The 20674-nt window shown below is 36.8% G+C and overlaps 1 protein-coding gene across 1 annotated transcript; it reads left to right on the top strand.

Moving 5' to 3' along the window:
• Positions 1–427: 427 nt before the first annotated feature.
• Cct2 (chaperonin containing TCP1 subunit 2) lies at positions 428–20265 on the top strand. The gene is made up of 16 exons (XM_026386637.2): positions 428–778; positions 1630–1704; positions 1794–1859; positions 2513–2624; positions 3145–3221; positions 3324–3436; positions 4463–4665; positions 7806–7906; positions 8263–8390; positions 9910–10013; positions 13751–13870; positions 14364–14492; positions 14885–14988; positions 15397–15496; positions 17246–17387; positions 19992–20265. The coding sequence occupies exons 1-16, from the start codon at positions 776–778 to the stop codon at positions 20020–20022; spliced, it is 1608 nt and encodes a 535-aa protein (XP_026242422.1). The 5' UTR covers positions 428–775; the 3' UTR covers positions 20023–20265.
• The last annotated feature ends 409 nt before the right edge of the window (positions 20266–20674 follow it).

Below are 20674 nucleotides of genomic sequence, written 5' to 3'. Positions count from 1 at the left end.
CAGTAAAAAAGTATTACTCAGTAAATAATGTTTAAAATTAAAATAACAATATATCATTTAGTAATATGTCTGTAAATATCGCCCCCCCCAAAAAAAAAATTAAAAGTGGCTGCTTCTGGGAAGAAGAAACAATAAGTTCAATTGTTTTTCATTATTAGTATAAAATATTTGAAACTATACATATGACTTTAATACAAAATTTTAAAGATTAAATATTTTTTGCATTACTGAAGATTGAACCCTCAGAGGCGTTTTTCCGTCGAGATACTGCCCCCGTCCTTTTTAAATTTTAAAGACAGGGCCTGGCTAAGTTGTCAAGGCTGGCCTAGAACTCGCGAGCCTCCAGCCTCAACCTCCGGAGTCGCTGGATTGTAGGCACGAGCCAAAATGTCCGTCTTAAAGATTAAATTTTAAAATAGAAAAATTAAAGATGTGAGGTGGAACTCCGTTGCTGTGGCAATCCCTGTGGAGCGGCGTCTCTTTGTTCTTCGCAAATTCAAGCTCAAACCGTCCCGCCCCTTCCTCATCCGGAGCGGTAGGCGCAGCAGTGGCGGAGTGCGAGCCGATGCCCCGCCCTCCCACTGAAGAGCTACGTTTCCGGCCGGTGAGGCAACTCTAGGAGATGCTCTGGCGGCGGCAGCGGCTGCAGGCCGTAGCGGTGCGCAGCTGGGCCCCGCCCCCTGCGATAAAGCGTCTTCGTCACTTCCGGCTTCCTTTTCCCTGCTGGCTGCCGGGCGCGTGAGGGATTTGCTTGTGTGCCGAACTCCTCGGAACCATGGTGAGCCTGGCCTCCTGCTCTCTACCTCCTACCCCTGTCCCAGCCCCGCCGTGCCCCGCAACACCGCTGCTCCCTCCGTGTTCTCAGAGTCGCGGGCTGCCCTGTCTTCTGGGCCTACCGCACATGGCGCGAGTCGCGGCGTGAGGCCTGCGCGGGTTCAGCCGGTAGATTCCTCCATGCGGGCGGGAAGGAGGAGTGGGCCTAATGAGGAGTCCTTTTTCTGTTCGGCCTTTCAACAGTCTGGGGACTACGAGACTCGGGTCTTGTCCCTAGCGAAGAAGTTTCTAGTGCCCGCACAGCACCGCCCTCCTCCTGGAGGCGGAGTCTGGAGGGCCGTGAAGGAGCCGCCCTAGGGTGGAAGATGGAGGGCGCCCTCCTGGCCGTTGTCGAACGGGTAGCCTTACACCCTCTCACTACTCGTCCTTAAGTTAATATTGTCGCTAGTTTGCCCAGACACTCGATTTCTCTGACTTTACTATTTATACTTGGCGTCCTCATGTAAGTCCTTGATGATAGATGCTTAATTTGTTTTAAAATTACTGTAAATGAATATTCTCTTAAGATGCCTACTTCTTTCTATATGTATTGGAAGGCACTAAAATATATATTGTTAGAGAGTATGGGTATTCATCCACAGTGAGCAAGCTTGTAATTACAGTAGCTCTGGAGGCTGAGGCAGGAGGATCACAGGTTCAAAGATATCTTAAGCAATTTAGAGACCCTAAGAAACTTGCCGAGATCCTGGTCAGAATAAAAAGGGTTGGGGATATGACCCAGTAGTTAAGTGCCCCTGGGTTCAACCCTGGTACCAAAAAATAAAGAGCATCCGTATTCTTGATTTTCTTTTTTAGGCATCCCTTTCCCTTGCACCTGTTAACATCTTCAAGGCTGGAGCTGATGAAGAGAGAGCGGAGACAGCTCGTCTGGTAAGCCCATTCTCCCTTGTTCTTATAAAAATACAATTGTATTTTTTTTCTATGATCAAAATTCTGACAGTCTCAGATTTTCATTTCAGTCATCATTTATTGGTGCCATCGCCATTGGAGATTTGGTGAAGAGCACGTTGGGACCCAAGGGCATGGTAAGCAAAAATAACAAATTTTTTTGTTTTGAGATAGGGTCTTGAAATTTTAATATTTTCTAAAGCTCTTATTGGAGATATAGTTAGTAACTTTTTAAAAAATCTTTTAAGACTTAAATTTTATAAGTGGTACGTTCTTTTTTGCTAAGAACAAAATACGTCCTGGATCATTATCTCCAGTTCCATGCCTTTCCCTGGTGGCAACCAGTGTTATTTGTATGTCCATTTTTTCAGTATTTTCCTGTTATGTTCTGACATAACATACATACATGCTGTTTGTGTGTACTTTTTCTGTAATTACTCTTTTAAATTCCTTTCAGAGTAAGTAGATACACCATCTCCTCTTTAACTGTCAAATAGTATTCTGTAGCTTGATTATAACTTTACTTGATGGACGCTTCTATTGTTTCCATTGTTTTCTATCACAGAGCTAAAACAAATCTAGGGAGGTCTGATTCTCCTTGTATTTCTAATGCCTCTGGGGATAGATAATGAAGATATGATAGTGGGGTATATGCTTTGGAAACATTTGATGGCCAGTAGCTATCCGAGGTATTTACATGTCAGCAGTATACTGCTGAGTATACTGATTGATTCATGCATTCTTGAAGGTGTATTTATATCTTAACTTGAAATAAATATGTTCTCTTTAGGACAAAATTCTTTTAAGTAGTGGACGAGATGCCTCTCTCATGGTAACCAATGATGGTGCCACTATTCTGAAAAATATTGGTGTTGACAATCCAGCAGCTAAAGTTTTAGTTGGTGAGTCTGAAGATAATACTATTTGGTTAACATTTTGAAATGATGTTTTCTAATAGGTTGTGTTGACTGATACTCAACACTTTTTAATTGATTGTTACTATTAAAATACAGTTTCAGAAGAGCCATGTAATTGTTGGTGATTATCTTAGTTCATTTTGTGCTGTTATAAGAGAAACCACAGATTGAGTAATTTATAAACAATAGAATTTCATTTGGCTCATGGGTCTAGAGGCTAGAAAATCCAAGGTCTGGGAACCATGTCTGGACCTTCTGCTTTGATATAACATGCTGGTAAGCATCACAAGAGAGAGATTGGGGATTTATGTTTCCAGCACATGAACTCGGGGTGGGGGGGCATAATCATACCATAACAGTGGTAAAAATTTTTTTATTTCAGACCTAAAAGCTTCCCCAAATTTGTCAGGTGAGGAATCTATGTTAGTGAGAGTAGATTGGTAGTGGGTATTTTTGTATAACTTAGTAAGCTACAGAGAAATAATTTTAACACTTTTCTTTCTAGATATGTCAAGGGTTCAAGATGATGAAGTTGGTGATGGCACTACCTCTGTTACTGTTTTAGCAGCAGAATTACTAAGGGTAAGAGCAACTGAGAACTCTGGCCTTGTTATTTGTTACTATGGTTTTGAATAAATGATTAAGTCCTTTGTAACTATTATTTGTATAACTGTTTATTAATAGGAAGCAGAATCTTTAATTGCAAAAAAGATTCATCCACAGACCATTATTGCGGGTTGGAGAGAAGCCACAAAGGCTGCAAGAGAAGCTCTGTTGAGTTCTGCTGTTGATCACGGGTTGGTATACCAAAATACTACAGTTCTAAAATTCTAGCCTAAAGAATGCTGAAAAGCATACACAAGTATGATTCTGCTTCACTCCACCCACCAGTCAGATCCACATCAGCCTCCAGAGACAGCCACCAAAGTGAAAGTTTGTGTTTCTAGTCTTTTTGCATGTAATAAAAAATAAAAATGCCCCCAAACCCCAAATACATCGTGTAGAGGGTCTGTTAGCATCTTTTTAAACTAGTTGGATAACAATTACATTTCTTAAGTGTTAGTAATCTCTGCAATGTTACTTTTAATAGAGTTAAACGTTTGCATATAGAACTAATGGAATTTCCTTAACCTATTTATGGTTGGAGATTTCTGTTCTTGATAATTTTAGTTATAAAATAATGTGACAGACGTGTTATCCAGGAACTTGTTTATACAATTGCTGGGTCCAAAGGTGAGTACATGTTTTAAGGCATTTTATGTACATTACCAAATAAATGTTCAAAAAATTTTATTTATACTCCCAGTACACTAATTGTGTGATAATGCTTTTTTCCCCATGCTCTTGGCAACATTTGATTTGTGTGTGTGTGGTGTGTGTGTGTGTATGTGTGAGTGCCCTGGGGATCTAACTAAGGGGCACATCCCCAACCCTCTTGTATTTTATTTAGAGACTGTGCCCCTCGATTTTGCTGAGGCTGGCTTTGAACTCAGTATACCCATCTCAGCCTCCTGAGCCACTGTGATTATGGGCGTGTGCCACCGCACCCAGTACATTTAATATTCTTCTGATTTTCCCTCCATTCCTGCCCCCTTGGGCAGTTTGGTGGAGAAAACGTACCCTTTAATTCACTTCTCTGGATTATTGGAGAGAGGTTTAGTCTTTTCCTGTGAATTTTGGAGACCTGGCTAGGGTAAAAATATCTATGGATTAATGGCTATCTAGATAAACTTTGAAAAGTAAAATAGGGTTGTTTACTGTGAGCAAACATTTTAATAACAGGGTTGGTTTTCTTTTTGTTTCTTTGATTGCTTTTTATTTAGTTCTGATGAAGTTAAGTTCCGTCAAGATTTAATGAATATTGCAGGAACAACATTGTCCTCAAAACTTCTTACTCATCACAAAGATCACTTTACCAAATTAGCTGTAGAAGCTGTTCTCAGACTGAAAGGTTCTGGTAATCTGGAGGCGATTCATGTCATCAAGAAGCTAGGAGGGAGTCTGGCAGATTCTTATTTAGATGAAGGTATGTATGGGAAAGAAGTTTGGATAAGCTTCTGAGAGGCTGAATACTGAATGAGTCTTGATTTTAGTTAATGGGAATTTGTGACAATTTACAGAGCCAGAAAACTTAACTTTGAGGACATATACATTGCAACCATTTTTCATTTTAATCTATTTGTTAAAAACTGACAGTGTACGTCATCTTCTTATACCATCCCTGCATTTTTCTGATAACTTCTAGATTTCACTTTGTACCATGAAATTATTTGCAGTCTAGTGAAGAGTAGTTAGAATTTTTTTAAATTTTTTGATGGACCTTTATTGTATTTATTTGTATGTGGTGCTGAGAATCAAACCCAGTGCTTCACACATGCTAGGCAAGCGCTCTACCACTGAGCCACAACCCCAGTCCCTGAGTAATTGTAATTTTCTTTTGCTGAAAATTAGCTACTCTCAAATAGCACTTTTTCTAGTATTACGTGTATCATCCAGGAGGGATCTGGATAAGTCAGACCATTTAGTAGTTAGCAGGTTACTGAGGAAGTGTTCCTTCTTGTTTTAAGAAGATCCTTTAACTGACAAATCTATGTGGTTTATGTTCTGAGAGATAGGATTTATAGAGCTGTCTATTTATTTATTTTTGATACTGGGGATTCAACCCAGGGGTACTTAACCGCTGAGGTACATCCTCAGTCGTCCTTATTTTTTGAGGCAGGGTTAAGCTAATTGCCTTTATATTGACCTTTATATTGACCTTTATATAAAGGCTGACCTTTATATTGGGATCCTCCTGTATGACTAGGATTATAGGCATGTGCCATTGCCCTTACTAGAGGGTACAGTTTAGCATAGTGTTAAAAAGCAACTTCACGTTGTATTTGCTTCTCAAAATATTATATAGAAGATGTAGGCATTCTCCTACAGGGAAGAAGAAAATTATTACTTTAAAAAATAATCTGCTTGAATCAAATGTATGAAATATGATGTCAAGAGCTTTGTAATGTTTCGAACAACTAATAATAAAAAAAGAATCAAAAAAATAAAAAATATTTTTAAATTGCATTTTATATGTAAGGACTAGTATTTTTTTTGTAATTCTAATTAGTTATACATGACCGCAGAATGTATTTTGATTTATAATATACAAATGGAGTATGATTTTTTATGTATCTGGTTGACACCATTTGTGTCATCATACATGTACCTAGGGTAATGATGTCCGTCTCATTCCACCATCTTTCCTACCCCCATGCTTCCCCTTTCCCCCCTCCCCTTTGCCCTATTCAAAGTTCCTTCATTCCTCCCATGGGCGCACTCCCCCGCCCACCTCATTATAGATTAATATCTACTTATCAGAGAAAACATTCAGCCTTTGGTATTTGGGGATTGACTTCACTTAGCATGATGTTCTCTAACTCCATCCATTTATCTGCAAATGCCATGATTTTATTCTCTTTTAGTACTGAGCAATATTCCATTGTGTATGTATATACCACAGTTTCTTTATCTATTCATCTATTGAAGGGCATCTAGGTTGCTTCCACAATTTAGCTATTGTGAATTGAGCTGCTATTAACATTGATGTGGCTGCATCACTGTAGTATGCTATTTTTAAGTCCTTTGAGTATAGACCCACGAGTGGATAGCTGGGTCAAATAGTGGTTCCATTACAAGTTTTCTAAGGAATCTCCTACAAATTAATTGTACCAATTTGCAGTCCCACCAGCAATGTACGAGTGTGCCTTTTCCCCCACGTACTCGCCAATAGTTATTGTTGCTTGTATTCTTGATAATTGCCATTTTGACTGGAGTGAGTTTTTTTTTTTTAATGTATTTATTGATCAATTGTATATCTTCTGAGAGTGTCTGTTCAGTTCCTTAGCTCATTTATTGTTTGGGCTATTTGTTTTTTTGGTGTTAAGTTTTTTGAGTTCTTTATATATCCTGGAGATTAGTGCTCTACCTGATAGTGTGTGTGTGGTAGAAATTTGCTCCCATTCTGTAGGCTCTCTCTTCACCTCACTGATGGTTTCTTTTGTGGAGAAGCAATTTTTTAGTTTGAATCCATCCCAGGACCTTGTGCATGCAACCATTTATTGATTCTTGCTTTTATTTCTTGTGCTTTAGGACACTTGTAAAGGAAGTCAGGGCCTAATCAGACATGATGAAGATTTGGGTCTATTTTTTCTTCTGTTAGGTACAAGGTCTCTTGTCTAGTTCCTAGGTCCTTGATCCACTTTGAGTTGAGTTTTGTGCATAGTGAGAGATGGGGGCTTAATTTCATTTTGCTGCATATGGATTTCCAGTTTTCCCAGCACTATTTGTTGAAGAGACTATCTTTTCTTCAATGTATGTTTTTGGCGCCTTTGTCTAGTAAGAGATAACTGTATTTATGTATTTACTTATTTTGTCTCTGTGTCTTCTGTTCTGTACCACTGGTCTCCATGCCTTTTTTGGTGCCAGTACCATGCTGTTTTTGTTACTTTTGTTCTGTAATTGTCCAGTATTTCTTAACAGGACCTGATAAGTAGTGGAATTCTATTTAAAACAAGGTTAGAAGGAGGGGGAAAAAAAGGATAGTAGCACAAGCACCTGCTGTTCTGTGTTGTCTGCCAGGCAGTGCAATAGGAATTGTAGTTCTTTAATCCTTGTGATGATGACCCATTGAGTGAATAGTTTGACTGAAAAGAGCAGAAAACTCAATAAGGGAAAAGTTTCTTATGCATTCATTTCAAAGAAGCCTGGAAAGATAAGCAGTACTGAGTTCATATATATGATGGTACCAAATCTCCACAGCTAGGTTAGTAGCTAGTATTTCTTTTTCTGATTCTATTTCTGTTTGACAGATGTGTATTTATGCTTGATGCTTAACTGTAAATCAGTATGCATCAGGGACATGATTGGACAAGTTTATCCAACTCATCTCTTATCCATTATTTTTAAATTTCACTAGCTTCAAAGTTTTAGGTTTACCTTTTACTGTCTGTGCTGTGCTCTGATGTTTTTTTGTAATTTAAATAACCCACTAAATTGATTTTTTTGATCATTTTTCTAATGGGATGGTTTGTAGGTTCTAGGAGCTTGGTAAATTGAACTTGAATAAATTCCTTGAATTAGTCATTTCATAAATGAAGCCTTTTAATACTATTATGTTTATTGTAGGATTCCTATTGGATAAAAAAATTGGAGTAAATCAACCAAAGCGAATTGAAAATGCAAAAATTCTTATTGCAAACACTGGAATGGATACAGACAAAATAAAGGTATGTAACTATTTTTCTTGAAGTTGTAATTGCTGGTTGCTATAAACTCAGGCTGGGAATCAGATGCTTTAAAAAGCTTAAAATGTGTGTATGAATATATACACACATGTACTTTTCTGTATTTAGAGACATGGTGTCTCTGAGCTGCTTAGCGCCTCGCTTTTGCTGAGGCTGGCTTTGAACTTGGGATCCTCCTGCCTCAGCCTCTTGAGCCATTGGGATTATACATACCACCATGCCTGGTTTATACATAGTTTTTGATAGTACATAAAAATGTTGAAATATGCAGTGGGACTTAAAAAGATTAATAAAACTGATGCTGTGTATATGTACTGATGTGTGTTTCTTTGTTTTAGATATTTGGTTCCCGGGTAAGAGTTGATTCTACAGCAAAGGTTGCAGAAATTGAACATGCGGAAAAGGAAAAAATGAAGGAGAAAGTTGAACGTATTCTTAAGCATGGAATAAACTGCTTTATTAACAGGTCTGTGTTTGTATGTGTTAATGATACTTTTCTTTGGGTGCTAGGGATTGAACCCAGGGCCTAGTGCATGCAAGGCAAGCACTCTACCAACTGAGCTATATCCCCAGCTCATTGATGGTATTTTTAATGTAAAAAATGATTTTTTTTCACAAAAATTATGGAAGTATTTCATATTGAATTAATCTTTTTTGGTACTGGGAATTGAACCCTTATAACTGAGCTACATCCCCAGTCCTTTCTTAAATTTTGAGACAAGTTCTTCCTAAGTTGCTGAGAGTCTCACAAAATTGTCTAGGCTGATATTGGACTTGGTATCCTTCTGCTTCAGCCTCCTTGGTCTCTGATTATAGGAGTACTGTGCCTAGTTACAGTACATATTTTTAATATTATAGATTTTCATAATTAGATGTGATTTCCACATACTCTTAGCAGGCATAGAAGTCACTCACATTTAATCTTTACTTTCTTGGCTGACTTGGTGTGGCACAGATGAAGAACATTGTACAGTAGTCGCCCCTGCTCGGCGTTGGATATATTCATAGACCCCTAGAGGATGCTTGAAACTATGGATAGTACTAAACCCTTTAGATACTGTTTCTTGGTTTTCGGTTTTTTCATTACATGTTTGGGATGAAGTTTAATTTACGAATTAGGCACAGTATGAGATTAACAACACTTAATACAACAATAATAAAGTAAGACAGTTAAACCGTACTTTCACATGTTATGTGAAGGTGTTCTTGATTGCCCTCTCTCAGTACCTCATTGTACTGTACTTATCTTTCTTGTGATGATGTGAGATTTATGATAACAGTACTTATGTTTGAGATGAAGTGACTTAGGCATTGTGCCTTAATGTTTGACTGCGATGTCAGGGTTACTTATATAGAGATATCCTGATTGTTGATTTAATAACCTAGATGGCTACTAAGTGACTAAAGACAGGTAGAAAACATTGTGGAGACATGGGACAAAGGTGTGATTCACATTCTGGGCAAGACAAAGAAGGACAATGCAAGATTTTAGTAGGCTATTTAGAACCAAACTATTGGTTTTATTTTTGGGCCTCAATTGACCATGAATAACTGAAGTGTGGAAAAATGAAATCACATAAAAAATTCTTTAACATTTAAATTTTATTGCTGTAGATTACCAGGAGTTAACGTATATGGACATCAATAAGGTTTTTGATGCTTTTCTGCTAAATTAACACATTTTCTTTCTTTCTTTCTTTTTTTTTTTTTTTGTTTTCGTTTTGTTTTGTACTGGGGATTGAACTAAGGGGCGCCCAACCACTAAGCCATGTTCCCAGACCTTTTTATTTTTGAGACAGAGTCTCAAGTTGCTAAGTCTAGCTTTGAACTTGACAATCCTATTTTAGCCTCCCATCTTGCTGGGATAAGTGAGAAATGGTAACTTGTTCTAATTTGTGTGTCTGGTAAAAAATATCTGCATTCTTTTTAGCTTGTTTTGTGAAACAGAAGTTTTGAGCATAATGTTTTATATGTTTTATTTGCAGACAATTAATTTATAATTATCCTGAACAGCTTTTTGGTGCTGCTGGTGTCATGGCTATTGAGCATGCAGATTTTGCAGGTGTAGAGCGCCTGGCCCTTGTTACAGGTATGTATAAGAGGCATTAGTTTTTTTTTTTTTTGGTCGTTCATAACATTACATAGTTCTTAATACATCATATTACACGGTTTGATTCAAGTGGATTATGAACTCCCGCTTTTACCCCGTATACAAATTGCTGTATCACATCAGTTACCCTTCCATTGATTGACATATTGCCTTTCTAGTGTCTGATGTATTCTGCTGTCTGTCCTATTGTCTACTATCCCCCCTCCCCTCCCCTCCCCTCCCCTCCCCTTTTCTCTCTCTACCCCTTCTACTGTAATTTCTAATAAACATAATAGTCACTCAGATTTATTGAACATTACTATATGTGATTCATTGTTGAAAATATGAAGAAATCCCTGTAAGGAGTTTAGAGTTTTAGAGTTATTCTGAAATCTTATTGAAGAGTTATTCTGAAATCTCATTTATACTTTTGGAAGTTTGTAATTTAGTTACTTTTAACTGCTGAGTTGCATCCCATGCCCTTTTTATTTTTAATTTTGAGCCAGAGTCTTCCCCAAGTTGCTGGGATTGTAGGTGTGCACCACCACACTTGACTAGTTACAGTATTTTTAATACAGGTTGAATATTTTTTGTCTGATTGGGACTTTGAAGCCCTTTAGATGTTGGATTTTATTTTTTGATTTAGGAATATTTGTATATATATATAATGAGATAACTTGAGGATGGGACCCAGTTGTAAACATGAAAGTCATTTGTTTTATGTACATCTTGTACTCAGTCTGAAGGAAATTTTATGCAATATTTTGGTGCATCTGTGATCCATCACATAAAAGTTTTGCTGTTGTGTTCATGTTCAAAGTTTATATTTTGAATCTACAGCTAATTTAGGAATGCTTAGCCAAAATAATGCATAATGCCATAATGCTATGCCAAGTTATATACAAGGTTCACCATGGCTGTAGATTTTTTTTGTTGGTGTTACTATTTTAAAGATAAATCTTTTTTAAGATGTTAATTAACCTTTGTTTTAGACATTTATTTATATGTGGTGCTGAGAATTAAACCCAATGCCTCAAACTTGCTAGGCAAGTGCTCTACACTGAGCCACAACCCCAGCCCTGAAGATAAATTTTTTCTTACCAGTTTATAAGTTTAATTTTCTAAATATAGTCTAAGCAAACTATTGCTTAAGGAGTAGTTGAATGCTTCTACCCTATGTAATACAGTTACAGTAGTAACCTTTAATGAACACTTTGTGCTAGAGTAAAGTATGTATACTTAGTTTTTCTTAATTTTTAAATTTTTCTGAAAGTAATAAATGTTGAAATAAAAAGTTCAGCAACATGGTGAAAGTGTATGCTTAATGATTTCTTGTTTTTCCTTCCCCCTCCCTCCCTCTCTTCCTTCCTTCCTGCACTGGAGATTGAACCGAGGGCCTCATATCTGCTAGGCATATGCTCTAACACTAAGCTGCATCCCTAGTTTTTTTTTTTGTTTTTTTTTTTATTTTTTTGGTTGTAATTGGACACAATACCTTTATTTTGTTTTTATGTGGTGCTGAGGATTGAACCCAGGGCCTTGTGCATGCTAGGCAAGCACTCTACCGCTGAGCCACCACCCCAACCCTGCATCCCTAGTTTTTTATTTTTTTATTTTGAGACTGGATTACTAAGTAGCTGGGCTGGCCTCCAACTAGCAGTTCTTTTGCCTCAAGCCTTTCTGATAGCTGGGAGTATAAGCATGCACCACCATGCCTGGCTCAGAATGATATATGAAGCCATTTTTAGTAATTTGAGAGGCATAATCTTCCTTTGACCTAGAGACATTTTCCTTTTGTTAATTACTTGGAAGTGGGTTTACCTGTTTTTAAAGTTCTTTATAAGCCATGGTAAACTTGATGTGTAAGTTACCAACTATAATGTTCATGTTGATGTAATTGATCTTCTAGTGCAAGAAAATAAAGACATTTGAAATAAATGTATGATATGTCAAGATCAATGTAAAGTTTTGAGCAACCAATAAATTTCTGATGTTTAAAAAAAATAAAGACATAAGAAATATGGATGATAACACAATTCATAGAGCAAATTGATATCATAAGGACTTAGTACGTGAAATTGTCACATATATTCAGAAGAAAATTTACTGCAAAAAAGCACAACTCTGGCTGTGAAATTGACCTCATAATCAGAGCTAAGTATCAATGTGTGTGAAAATGGTTATTGCAAATGTCAAGAAATGTCTCATAAGCAGATAAAGTAAAAAGGTCTAGGGATGTAGTAAAATGCACCTGGTTCAATCCCTGGTACCCCAGCCCCCTGCCCTAAAAGAAAAGAAAAAAAATAGGAAAAGAAGGTTTGATTGATAATACATGAAATCCACATTATTAAAAGGGAAAGAACATAATTTTTAAAAAAGGATTTTGAAATGGAAAACTAGCTTGCTTTGATCAGGGACAGGAAAGGAAGTAGCTGAAGTTAAATTTATAGAGCATGGAAGATGGAAATTAACTTGAAATAAGACATAAGAACTAAAATGAATTCACTCTTTTTTATACCTCGGTAAGTTTTGCTGTGGGAAATTCTCAGTGTGCATTTCTCCCTTTTCTAGGCCTTACTGGGGCTTTTTGACATTTCAATTATTGTGAGAATTAGAGCTGTCAAAGGCCCATATTGTAAGCAGTTCAGAAATTCTTGTCAAAGTTAGTCAGGTGCAGTGGCGCACATCTGTTACCCAGCAGCTTAGACGGTTGAAACAGGAGGGTTGAGAGTTCAAACCCAGCGCCAGCAAAGAGCTCGGCACTAAGCAACTCAGGCCCTGTCTCTAAATAAAATATAAAATAGGGCTGGGGATATGACTCAGTGGTTGAGTGCTCAGAGTTCAATCCTTGGTATCCCTCTGTCCCCAAAAATAGTTAACATAAATGAAATATCTGGTCAGGTTTTTTATTGTGTCCTGGGAAATTGTTTTATAAAATTTAGTATTCTGGATTGGATTCAGAAGAGAATTAGAATTTAAGTTCAGACTTTTAAAGGTAAATTTTTTTTTAACTTTTGATTTAACATTTGGGGAATAGTATCCCACAGCGTGCATACAGGTCTGAAGCGAGACTACTTGGATATGAATCTCAGCTTCAGTTTATTTATTTTTTTTAAGTTGTATTCTTTTTTTTTTTAAAGAGAGAGAGAGAGAATTTTAATATTTATTTCTTAGTTCTCGGCAGACACAACATCTTTGTTTGTATGTGGTGCTGAGGATCGAACCCCGGGCCGCACACATGCCAGGCGAGCGCGCTACCGCTTGAGCCACATCCCCAGCCCCTCAGCTTCAGTTTATACTAGCCATGTAACTTTACATAAATCACTAAACTTGTATGCCTTCTTTGTTTTATTTTTGTTTGTGGTGCTGGGGATCAAACCAGGGCCTCACACATGCCAGGCAATCTGTCTACCATGAACCACATTCCTAGCTTTCTGCCTCTTTTTTTGCAATGTGCAAATCAGATAATTAACCTGTTGCATACAGTTGATGTGAAGAATTAGTGTATAGTGTAACTGATATATAGTAAGCAATCAGTTTTTTTTTTTTTTTTTAGTTGTAGATGGACACAATTTATTTACTTTTATGTGGTGCTGAGGATCAAATCCTCAGCCTTATACATGCTAGGCAAGAGCTCTACCACTGAGCCACAACCCCAGCCCAGCAATCAGTTTTTAAAATGTAGTTAATACATTATTTATAAGTCTATTACACACATCTAATGTTTATGTTCATAGGTGGAGAAATTGCTTCTACCTTTGATCACCCAGAACTGGTGAAGCTTGGAAGTTGCAAACTTATTGAGGAAGTCATGATTGGAGAAGATAAACTAATTCACTTTTCTGGGGTTGCCCTTGGTGAGTTATTATGCCCTTGGTGTGTTGTTGTTATGTATCTCATGGTTCCTAAATTTTTTCTAGGCTCCATTGTAGTGGGAAAAAAAAGTTACTATAGTACTAGAAAATGTTATTAGTCTAAAATCTTTTTTTTTTTTTTTTTTTTTTTTTTTTTTAGTGCTGAGGATTGAACCCAGGGCCTTATGCATACAAGGCAAGCACTCTACCAACTTAGCTATATCCTCAGCCCCAAGCCTAAAGTTTTGAAAAAGCATATTTTGAAGTAAACTTCATATTTATTATGCCTTTTATGAAGAGTGCATATTCAGCTTTTAGTTTTCTCTATTTTAGAATCACTATGAATATAAGTTGGGAAAGGAAATGCGTAACAGAATATATCAGCTTTCAAAATCCAAGAATGTAAACAACACCTACATAAATCATAGAGTGCATAATTTTCACGTTTATGACTAATTTGTCACTATGATATAAGAATATTATGTTTTAATTTTAGGTGAGGCTTGTACCATTGTTTTGCGTGGTGCCACTCAACAAATTTTAGATGAAGCAGAAAGATCTTTGCATGATGCTCTTTGTGTTCTTGCCCAAACTGTGAAGGATTCTAGAACAGTATATGGAGGAGGTAAGAATTTGGAAAACATTAAACACTTTAAGAAATAAAAGTATGATTTGGTTCTTAGAAACTAAATGTATTATCTTTGCATTTAGGGTTTTTTTTTACAATTTTTCTCCCCACTTGCAGTACTGGCAGTTAAACCTGGAGGTACTGTACTACTGAGCTACATCCCTATCCCTGCTTTTTTTGGAGACAGGACCTCTCTGTGTGTTGGGCTGGCCTCCAACTTGTGATTCTTCAGTTTTAGTCTTCAGAATTAGATGGGTTTACAGGCATGCACCGTTGTGCCTGGTCTTTGCACTTAATTTTAAAGCACTTGGCAATATCTGAAAGGAAGTCAATAATTCAGTACCATGAAGATAACATTAGCAATATTTTAATGGAATTTTTATTCATAGGCTGTTCTGAGATGCTGATGGCTCATGCTGTGACACAGCTTGCCAGTAGAACACCAGGCAAAGAAGCTGTTGCAATGGAGTCTTATGCTAAAGCACTGAGAATGGTAAGCTAGTAAAAATGAGAAATTTCAACTTAAATTTTGTGGCTATTGATGATTTTTAAATGAGTACATTTTACATCCTAGACAGCAAATGGTCACTGTCGTGGCTTTTTTTTTAAGTTGTAGACAGAGTACCTTTATTTATTTTTATATGGTGCTAAAGGATCAGACTCAGTGCTTCACATGTGCTAGACAAGTGCTCTACCGCTGAGCCACGACCCCAGTGCCTGCCTTGGCTTTAAGAACATTCACCATTTTCAAATTTGATTCTGAATTTTATACCCTTAATGAGCAATAACTAAAAGCAGATTTTATATTGTTTCTAAATGTAGTTTTAAAAAGCCATCTTTCTAGATAGCAGTAAGTTAATGTTTTGTATAGTAAAGTTAATTTATCTCCTTCATTTCATAGTTACCAACCATCATAGCTGACAATGCAGGCTATGACAGCGCAGATTTGGTGGCACAGCTCCGAGCTGCTCACAGTGAAGGCAATATAACTGCTGGACTGGGTAAGAAATATGTGCAACTTTTGTAGTAGTTGCCAAAAGTGTCTATCTCAAGTTTGTTTGTTTTTTCTTTTTTTTGGAAAAAGAAAAAGAAGTTTGCATGATAAATGTATAAGATTCCTTTGTTCCTTTTGTGTAACTTATCTGGGGAAATATTTAACTTTATATTCTCAACATTAACCTAGGAAGTATAAAACTAGTTAGAAGATTGGTAACTAGTTTGGTATATAATGATGCATAAATAATGCTCATATTCTGAAATAAGTGTAAATTCTGCTACTACTATTCTCTTTTTGATACTGGAGATTGAACCCAGGGCCTTGTTAAGCAAGTACTCTACCACTACCACTGATCTATATCCCTAGCCCATCTACTATGATTTCTTAAAACTCCTTTTTCTTTTTTTTGATGGGTGTGTAGGGGGATACCTTGGATTTAATCTAAGGGCACTTAATCACTCAGCCACATCCCTAGTCCATTTTTTTTTTTTAATTTTAAAATAGTGCTGAGACTGGTCTTGAGCTTGTGATCCTCTGTCTCAGCCTCCCGAGTCACTGGGATTACAGGCATGCACTGTCATTCTAGCTAATACCTAATTTTATAATAAACTTATTGAGACATTCTTGAAGGCAGATCTTTAATCCATAGATAAGAGTGGCCAACAGGCAGATTTAATTCAGATTAAAAATTTCTAATAAGCTTTGCAGCGTATTATAGGAACAATCTTAGAAAGTAGATAATCCTGTCATTGAATAAGAGAGCCAATTAATCATCTGTCTGAGAAACAATGAAAGGTTGGATAGGTGACTTATAAATTTTCTTCCAGGTGTATGACTTCATAGTAGTTAGCAATAAGCAAATTTTCTGCATTAATTTTATATGTAGGTATAGATAAAGAGAATATTAATGTAAGTGACCTAGTGTTTTGTACAATTAATTGTTCTTTGACATTGTTGCCCTCTGTTAATACAGGTGAATAGTAATTGAATAGAATAGAAGTGCCTCTTTTTTGGTACTGGGGATTGAAGTCAGAGTTGCATTACCATTGAGCTACATCCCAGTTCTTTTTTTTTTTTTTTTTTTTTTCCTTCATATTGAGACAGGGTCTTGCTGTGTTGTGGAAGCTGGCCTCAAACATGCCACCCTTGTGCATTGGCCTCCTGAATCACTGAGATTACAGGTGTACGCCACTGCAACTAGCAGTAATTGACATTGGAATCCCCCCCTTTTTTTTGTGGTACTGGAAATTGAACAAAGGCCTCATCCATAATGTTCTCAAATTCCATTCATTTACCTGCGAATTCTTATTTATGGTTGAATAAAATTCCATTGTTAAACATACTGCATTATTTTTATCTAGTCATCTGTTAATGGATACCTAGGCCGATTTCAGAATTCAACTGTTGTGAACTGTGCTGCTATAAACATGGGTATGCCTGGTTAGATCTTTTAATTTTTTTTTTTTTTTTTGAGGACATTTATTTATTTGTATATGGTGCTGAGAATTGAACCCAGTGCCTCATGCATGCTAGGCAAGCCCACTACCACTGAACCACAACCCCAGTCCCTAGATCTTTTAATTTTTAAAAAGGCTTTCCTGAATTCTTTTATGAACTAATTTGCTAACTGTATCAAGTAGTTGGGTGTTGTAATCTTAGACTGTTTTTTTAAAACAGGTTTCATTTTATTTATTATAAATCGTTAAAGATGTTTTGATACTTCAGTTGTTAAACTACAAGTTTTTCTTTTCAGATATGAAAGAAGGTACCATAGGAGATATGGCAATATTGGGCATCACAGAAAGTTTCCAAGTGAAGCGGCAAGTTCTTTTGAGTGCAGCTGAAGCAGCAGAGGTGATTCTACGTGTGGACAACATCATCAAAGCAGCACCAAGGTATCAGAGCACTTTTAGTTTCTAGAAAAAATTACTAACACTGAGACAAGTGGAGCACTTTTACTTGATACCTTAGTTAATGAGACATAGAAACATATTTGCCTAGTTAAAAGAGTCCCTAAGTTATTTAAAGTAGTCTCAATTCTTAAGAATTTTAAGTCAGGAAAGCTTTTGGGAAAGGGAGCATGAACAACTATGCTAGCTTCTCAGGATTGAAAGGGCACATAAAGAGCCAGATTTAGAAAATTTAAATATCAGGGAGCTTGGGGGCTAAGGGTAGCAGTGTTATAATAACCTATAACCTATGTTTTTGTTTTTGTTTTTTTTTTTTAACCAGGATGAATAAGCTTCCATTGTTTTCTGTCCTGGGTATACTTCTATTTAGACATTTTTAAGCACACATTGTATAAGGTTTCTTTATAGGTTTTATTTTTAGCAACTTAAGTTCTTTTAAAATCTCATTCACATAGAAATGGTTAAGGACAAGCTGAGCCCAGTGGTTTATACCTTTAATTGTAGCAACTCAGGAGGCTAAGGCAAAAGGATTGCAGGTTTGAGGCCAGCGTCAGCAACTTAGTGAGGACTGGAGAGGTAGCTTGGTGATTTATCCCCACTACTCAGTGGTCCCCCGCTCCCTCCCCCCCCCCCCACAAAAAAGGGAAAGGGTTAAAGGGAAAGATGAAGATTCAGTTAATGATTTTCACTTGCTCTTAGTAGTTATTAGTCATTCATATTTACTATTAGTATTGGTTCAAGGAGATGGGAGAGTATAGTAGTTTGGACCAGGATATTGTGGCAAGGGTGATGAGAAGGGATTGACTGTGGATCTATTTTGAAAGTAGAACCAATAGGGTTTTAATTATGAGTTGGATGCAGGGTGTGAGAGGAAAGAGAATTAAAAAATATTTCAAGGATTTTGCCTGAAGAAATGAATTTCTTTTGTCTGAAATGCAAAGAGAGAAAGAGGGAAGGCAGATAGGGGTTTCAAGCCAGGAAACTGCTTGAGTCTCTACAAGTGAATGTCGTAAATAAGGGAAGAGTTTTTAAGAACTGAGTGCTGCAGAACTCCTATAATAAGTTCAGAAAGATGCAGAGCATCCAACAGAGGACATAAAGAAGGAATAAACAGATGTAGAAAATTATTAATCCTGGGTAAGGTGTATGAGGATTTGTTATACAATCCACTTTTACTTACATTTGAAACTTTTTTACAATAACAAAATTTAAAAGTGGGTTGGGAGGGATGTCACTTAGGTAGTAGGACAACCAAGGTAATTTGTATCTCCTTAACTAAGTGAAGAAGTGGGAGAGGTTCAGGTGCAAGATCACATAGCCTAAACCTACCCATAGAAATCTTCATAATAGAAATCTTCACAATAACTCAGTGTCCTCAACCACATTTGAAACGTATATTTTTGCAGTAAAGAAACATGAATACTTTTACTTTTAGCTTTGCCAAACTCATTTTTCATATTTCTTTTTCTTTTTTTTTTTTGGTACCAGGGCGCTCCACCACTGAGCTACATCCCCAGCCTTATTTTGTATTTTATTTAGAGACAGGGTCTCACTGAGTTGCCTAGCACCTCAGTTTTGCTGAGCCTGGCTTTGAACTCAAGATCCTCTTGCCTCAGCCTTCCAAGCCAGTGGGATTACAGGTGCATGCCACTGCACCTGCCATATTCTTTTCTTAACCACCAGAGAATGTGCTTTTCAGATTAGTGCCCAGTGATAACTGGTTAATAAATTTTTTTGACATGGTTAGGAACCTAGTTTGCCTATAAACTACTGAGTTGGAAGGTGTTTATTTCTGTATGACCCAAATTTAATACTATGTTCTTTGAGTCTGTTCTTTTACTTTTCTTTACTGTTTTTTGTGCCTTTAGAAAGAGTGTTTCTGAATCACGAAGTTAAAAATTTCCCTGTATCCTTACCATCTTTTCTCCTCAAAAGATCCTTATATGTCCTTACTCTGTGGTCATTAGAGAATAGAAGTTGTGAGGGATATTTTTGTTATGGTTCTAGATTCATCTAGAATCTTCAGTGTCCTGCCATTTTTTGGACTTCTGGTTAAAGTAATTGTGTCTAGGGCTAGGGCTGTAGCTTGCCTAGCATGTGTGAGGCACTGGATTCGATTCTCAGCACCACATACAAATAAATAAAATAAAGGTCCATCAACCTTATTAAAAACACACAAAAAAGTAATTGTATCTAATACAGTAAAATTTCCTAACATGTATTAGTAAAAAACATGGATTAACCCTTTTTTTCTCGAGAATGTTCTTTTTTTGTTTTTTTGTTGTTTTTTTTTTTTAGGTATACATGACAGAGTGTGGAGTGTGTATCTTAGGTAGGGTGTTTGGATGAGAAGTTGAGAGTAGCAAATATCCACAGGCCTTTGCGTTCCACAGATTTTCTAATGGCCTCTAATAACATGCTACTTGAAAAATATTAGTCAGAGGTAGAAACATCCTTTGTAGGAAATTTGAGTTCTGATGATTTTAATAAAATTAGAATTCTGGGTATCTGTATGTAGTATAAAACTTTGGTTAACATCATGCTTTTCATCTTTGACATTTTTCTTAATTGTATGGTTTTTTCTTACAGGAAACGTGTCCCTGATCATCATCCCTGTTAAGCATTCCCAAATGCTGTTGATCTCTGGACCAGTTCATAACAAAGTTCTATTCGAAAGATTTCAACCTTTAGAAGAAACCTGTGGAATCCATGGCTGGCTGTGCCCATAATATCCTTAAGTGTGGACATTAGCTGACCTTCTGTTTTAACGTGGGTCTAATTTATTTGCTGTTTCATTTTCCATACAATTCAGTTGATTTAAAAGTTCATTTCTCATAGCGTGCATTAAAATTTTGAACAATTACTTAGTTCTTATGTCTTATGATCTTTGTGTAACCTATTTGAAATATGCTTAATGGAAGTGAATGATTGCATTTTCAGTATAGAATTGATCCACTTAATGATTAACCTAGTGTGTATGAGGCCTTGGGTTTGATTCCTCAGTACCACAAAAACTAAAAAGACAAAACCCGAGATTGAATCCAGGAGTGTTTTACCACTAGGCTGCATCCCCAGTTCCTAGTTCTTTTTTATTTTCAGATGAGGTCTTGCCAAGTTGCTGAGTTTCATGATGAGTCGCTGAGATTGTCTTTGAACTTAGAATCTGCCTCTCAAATAGCTGGGACTGTAGGTGTTTGCCATTGTGCCTGGCTTTGAAACTTAATAGCAATTTTTACATTTTTAAATGCTTTGATGATTTTTGATTTCTAGAA

The sequence above is a fragment of the Urocitellus parryii genome, chromosome 5 (genome assembly GCF_045843805.1).
Source record: "Urocitellus parryii isolate mUroPar1 chromosome 5, mUroPar1.hap1, whole genome shotgun sequence".
Classification (NCBI taxonomy): domain Eukaryota; kingdom Metazoa; phylum Chordata; class Mammalia; order Rodentia; family Sciuridae; genus Urocitellus; species Urocitellus parryii.
The sequence above is the reverse complement of the archived record's forward strand: the minus strand, read 5'-3'. Positions and strand labels throughout refer to the sequence as shown.

Bases quoted from the DNA above. Each gene is read 5' to 3' on its own strand.
- Cct2 (XM_026386637.2), top strand. The intron at 2,625-3,144 runs GTGAGTCTGAAG...TTTTCTTTCTAG, and splicing joins AGCAGCTAAAGTTTTAGTTG to ATATGTCAAGGGTTCAAGAT. The intron at 14,989-15,396 runs GTAAGCTAGTAA...TTCATTTCATAG, and splicing joins ATGCTAAAGCACTGAGAATG to TTACCAACCATCATAGCTGA.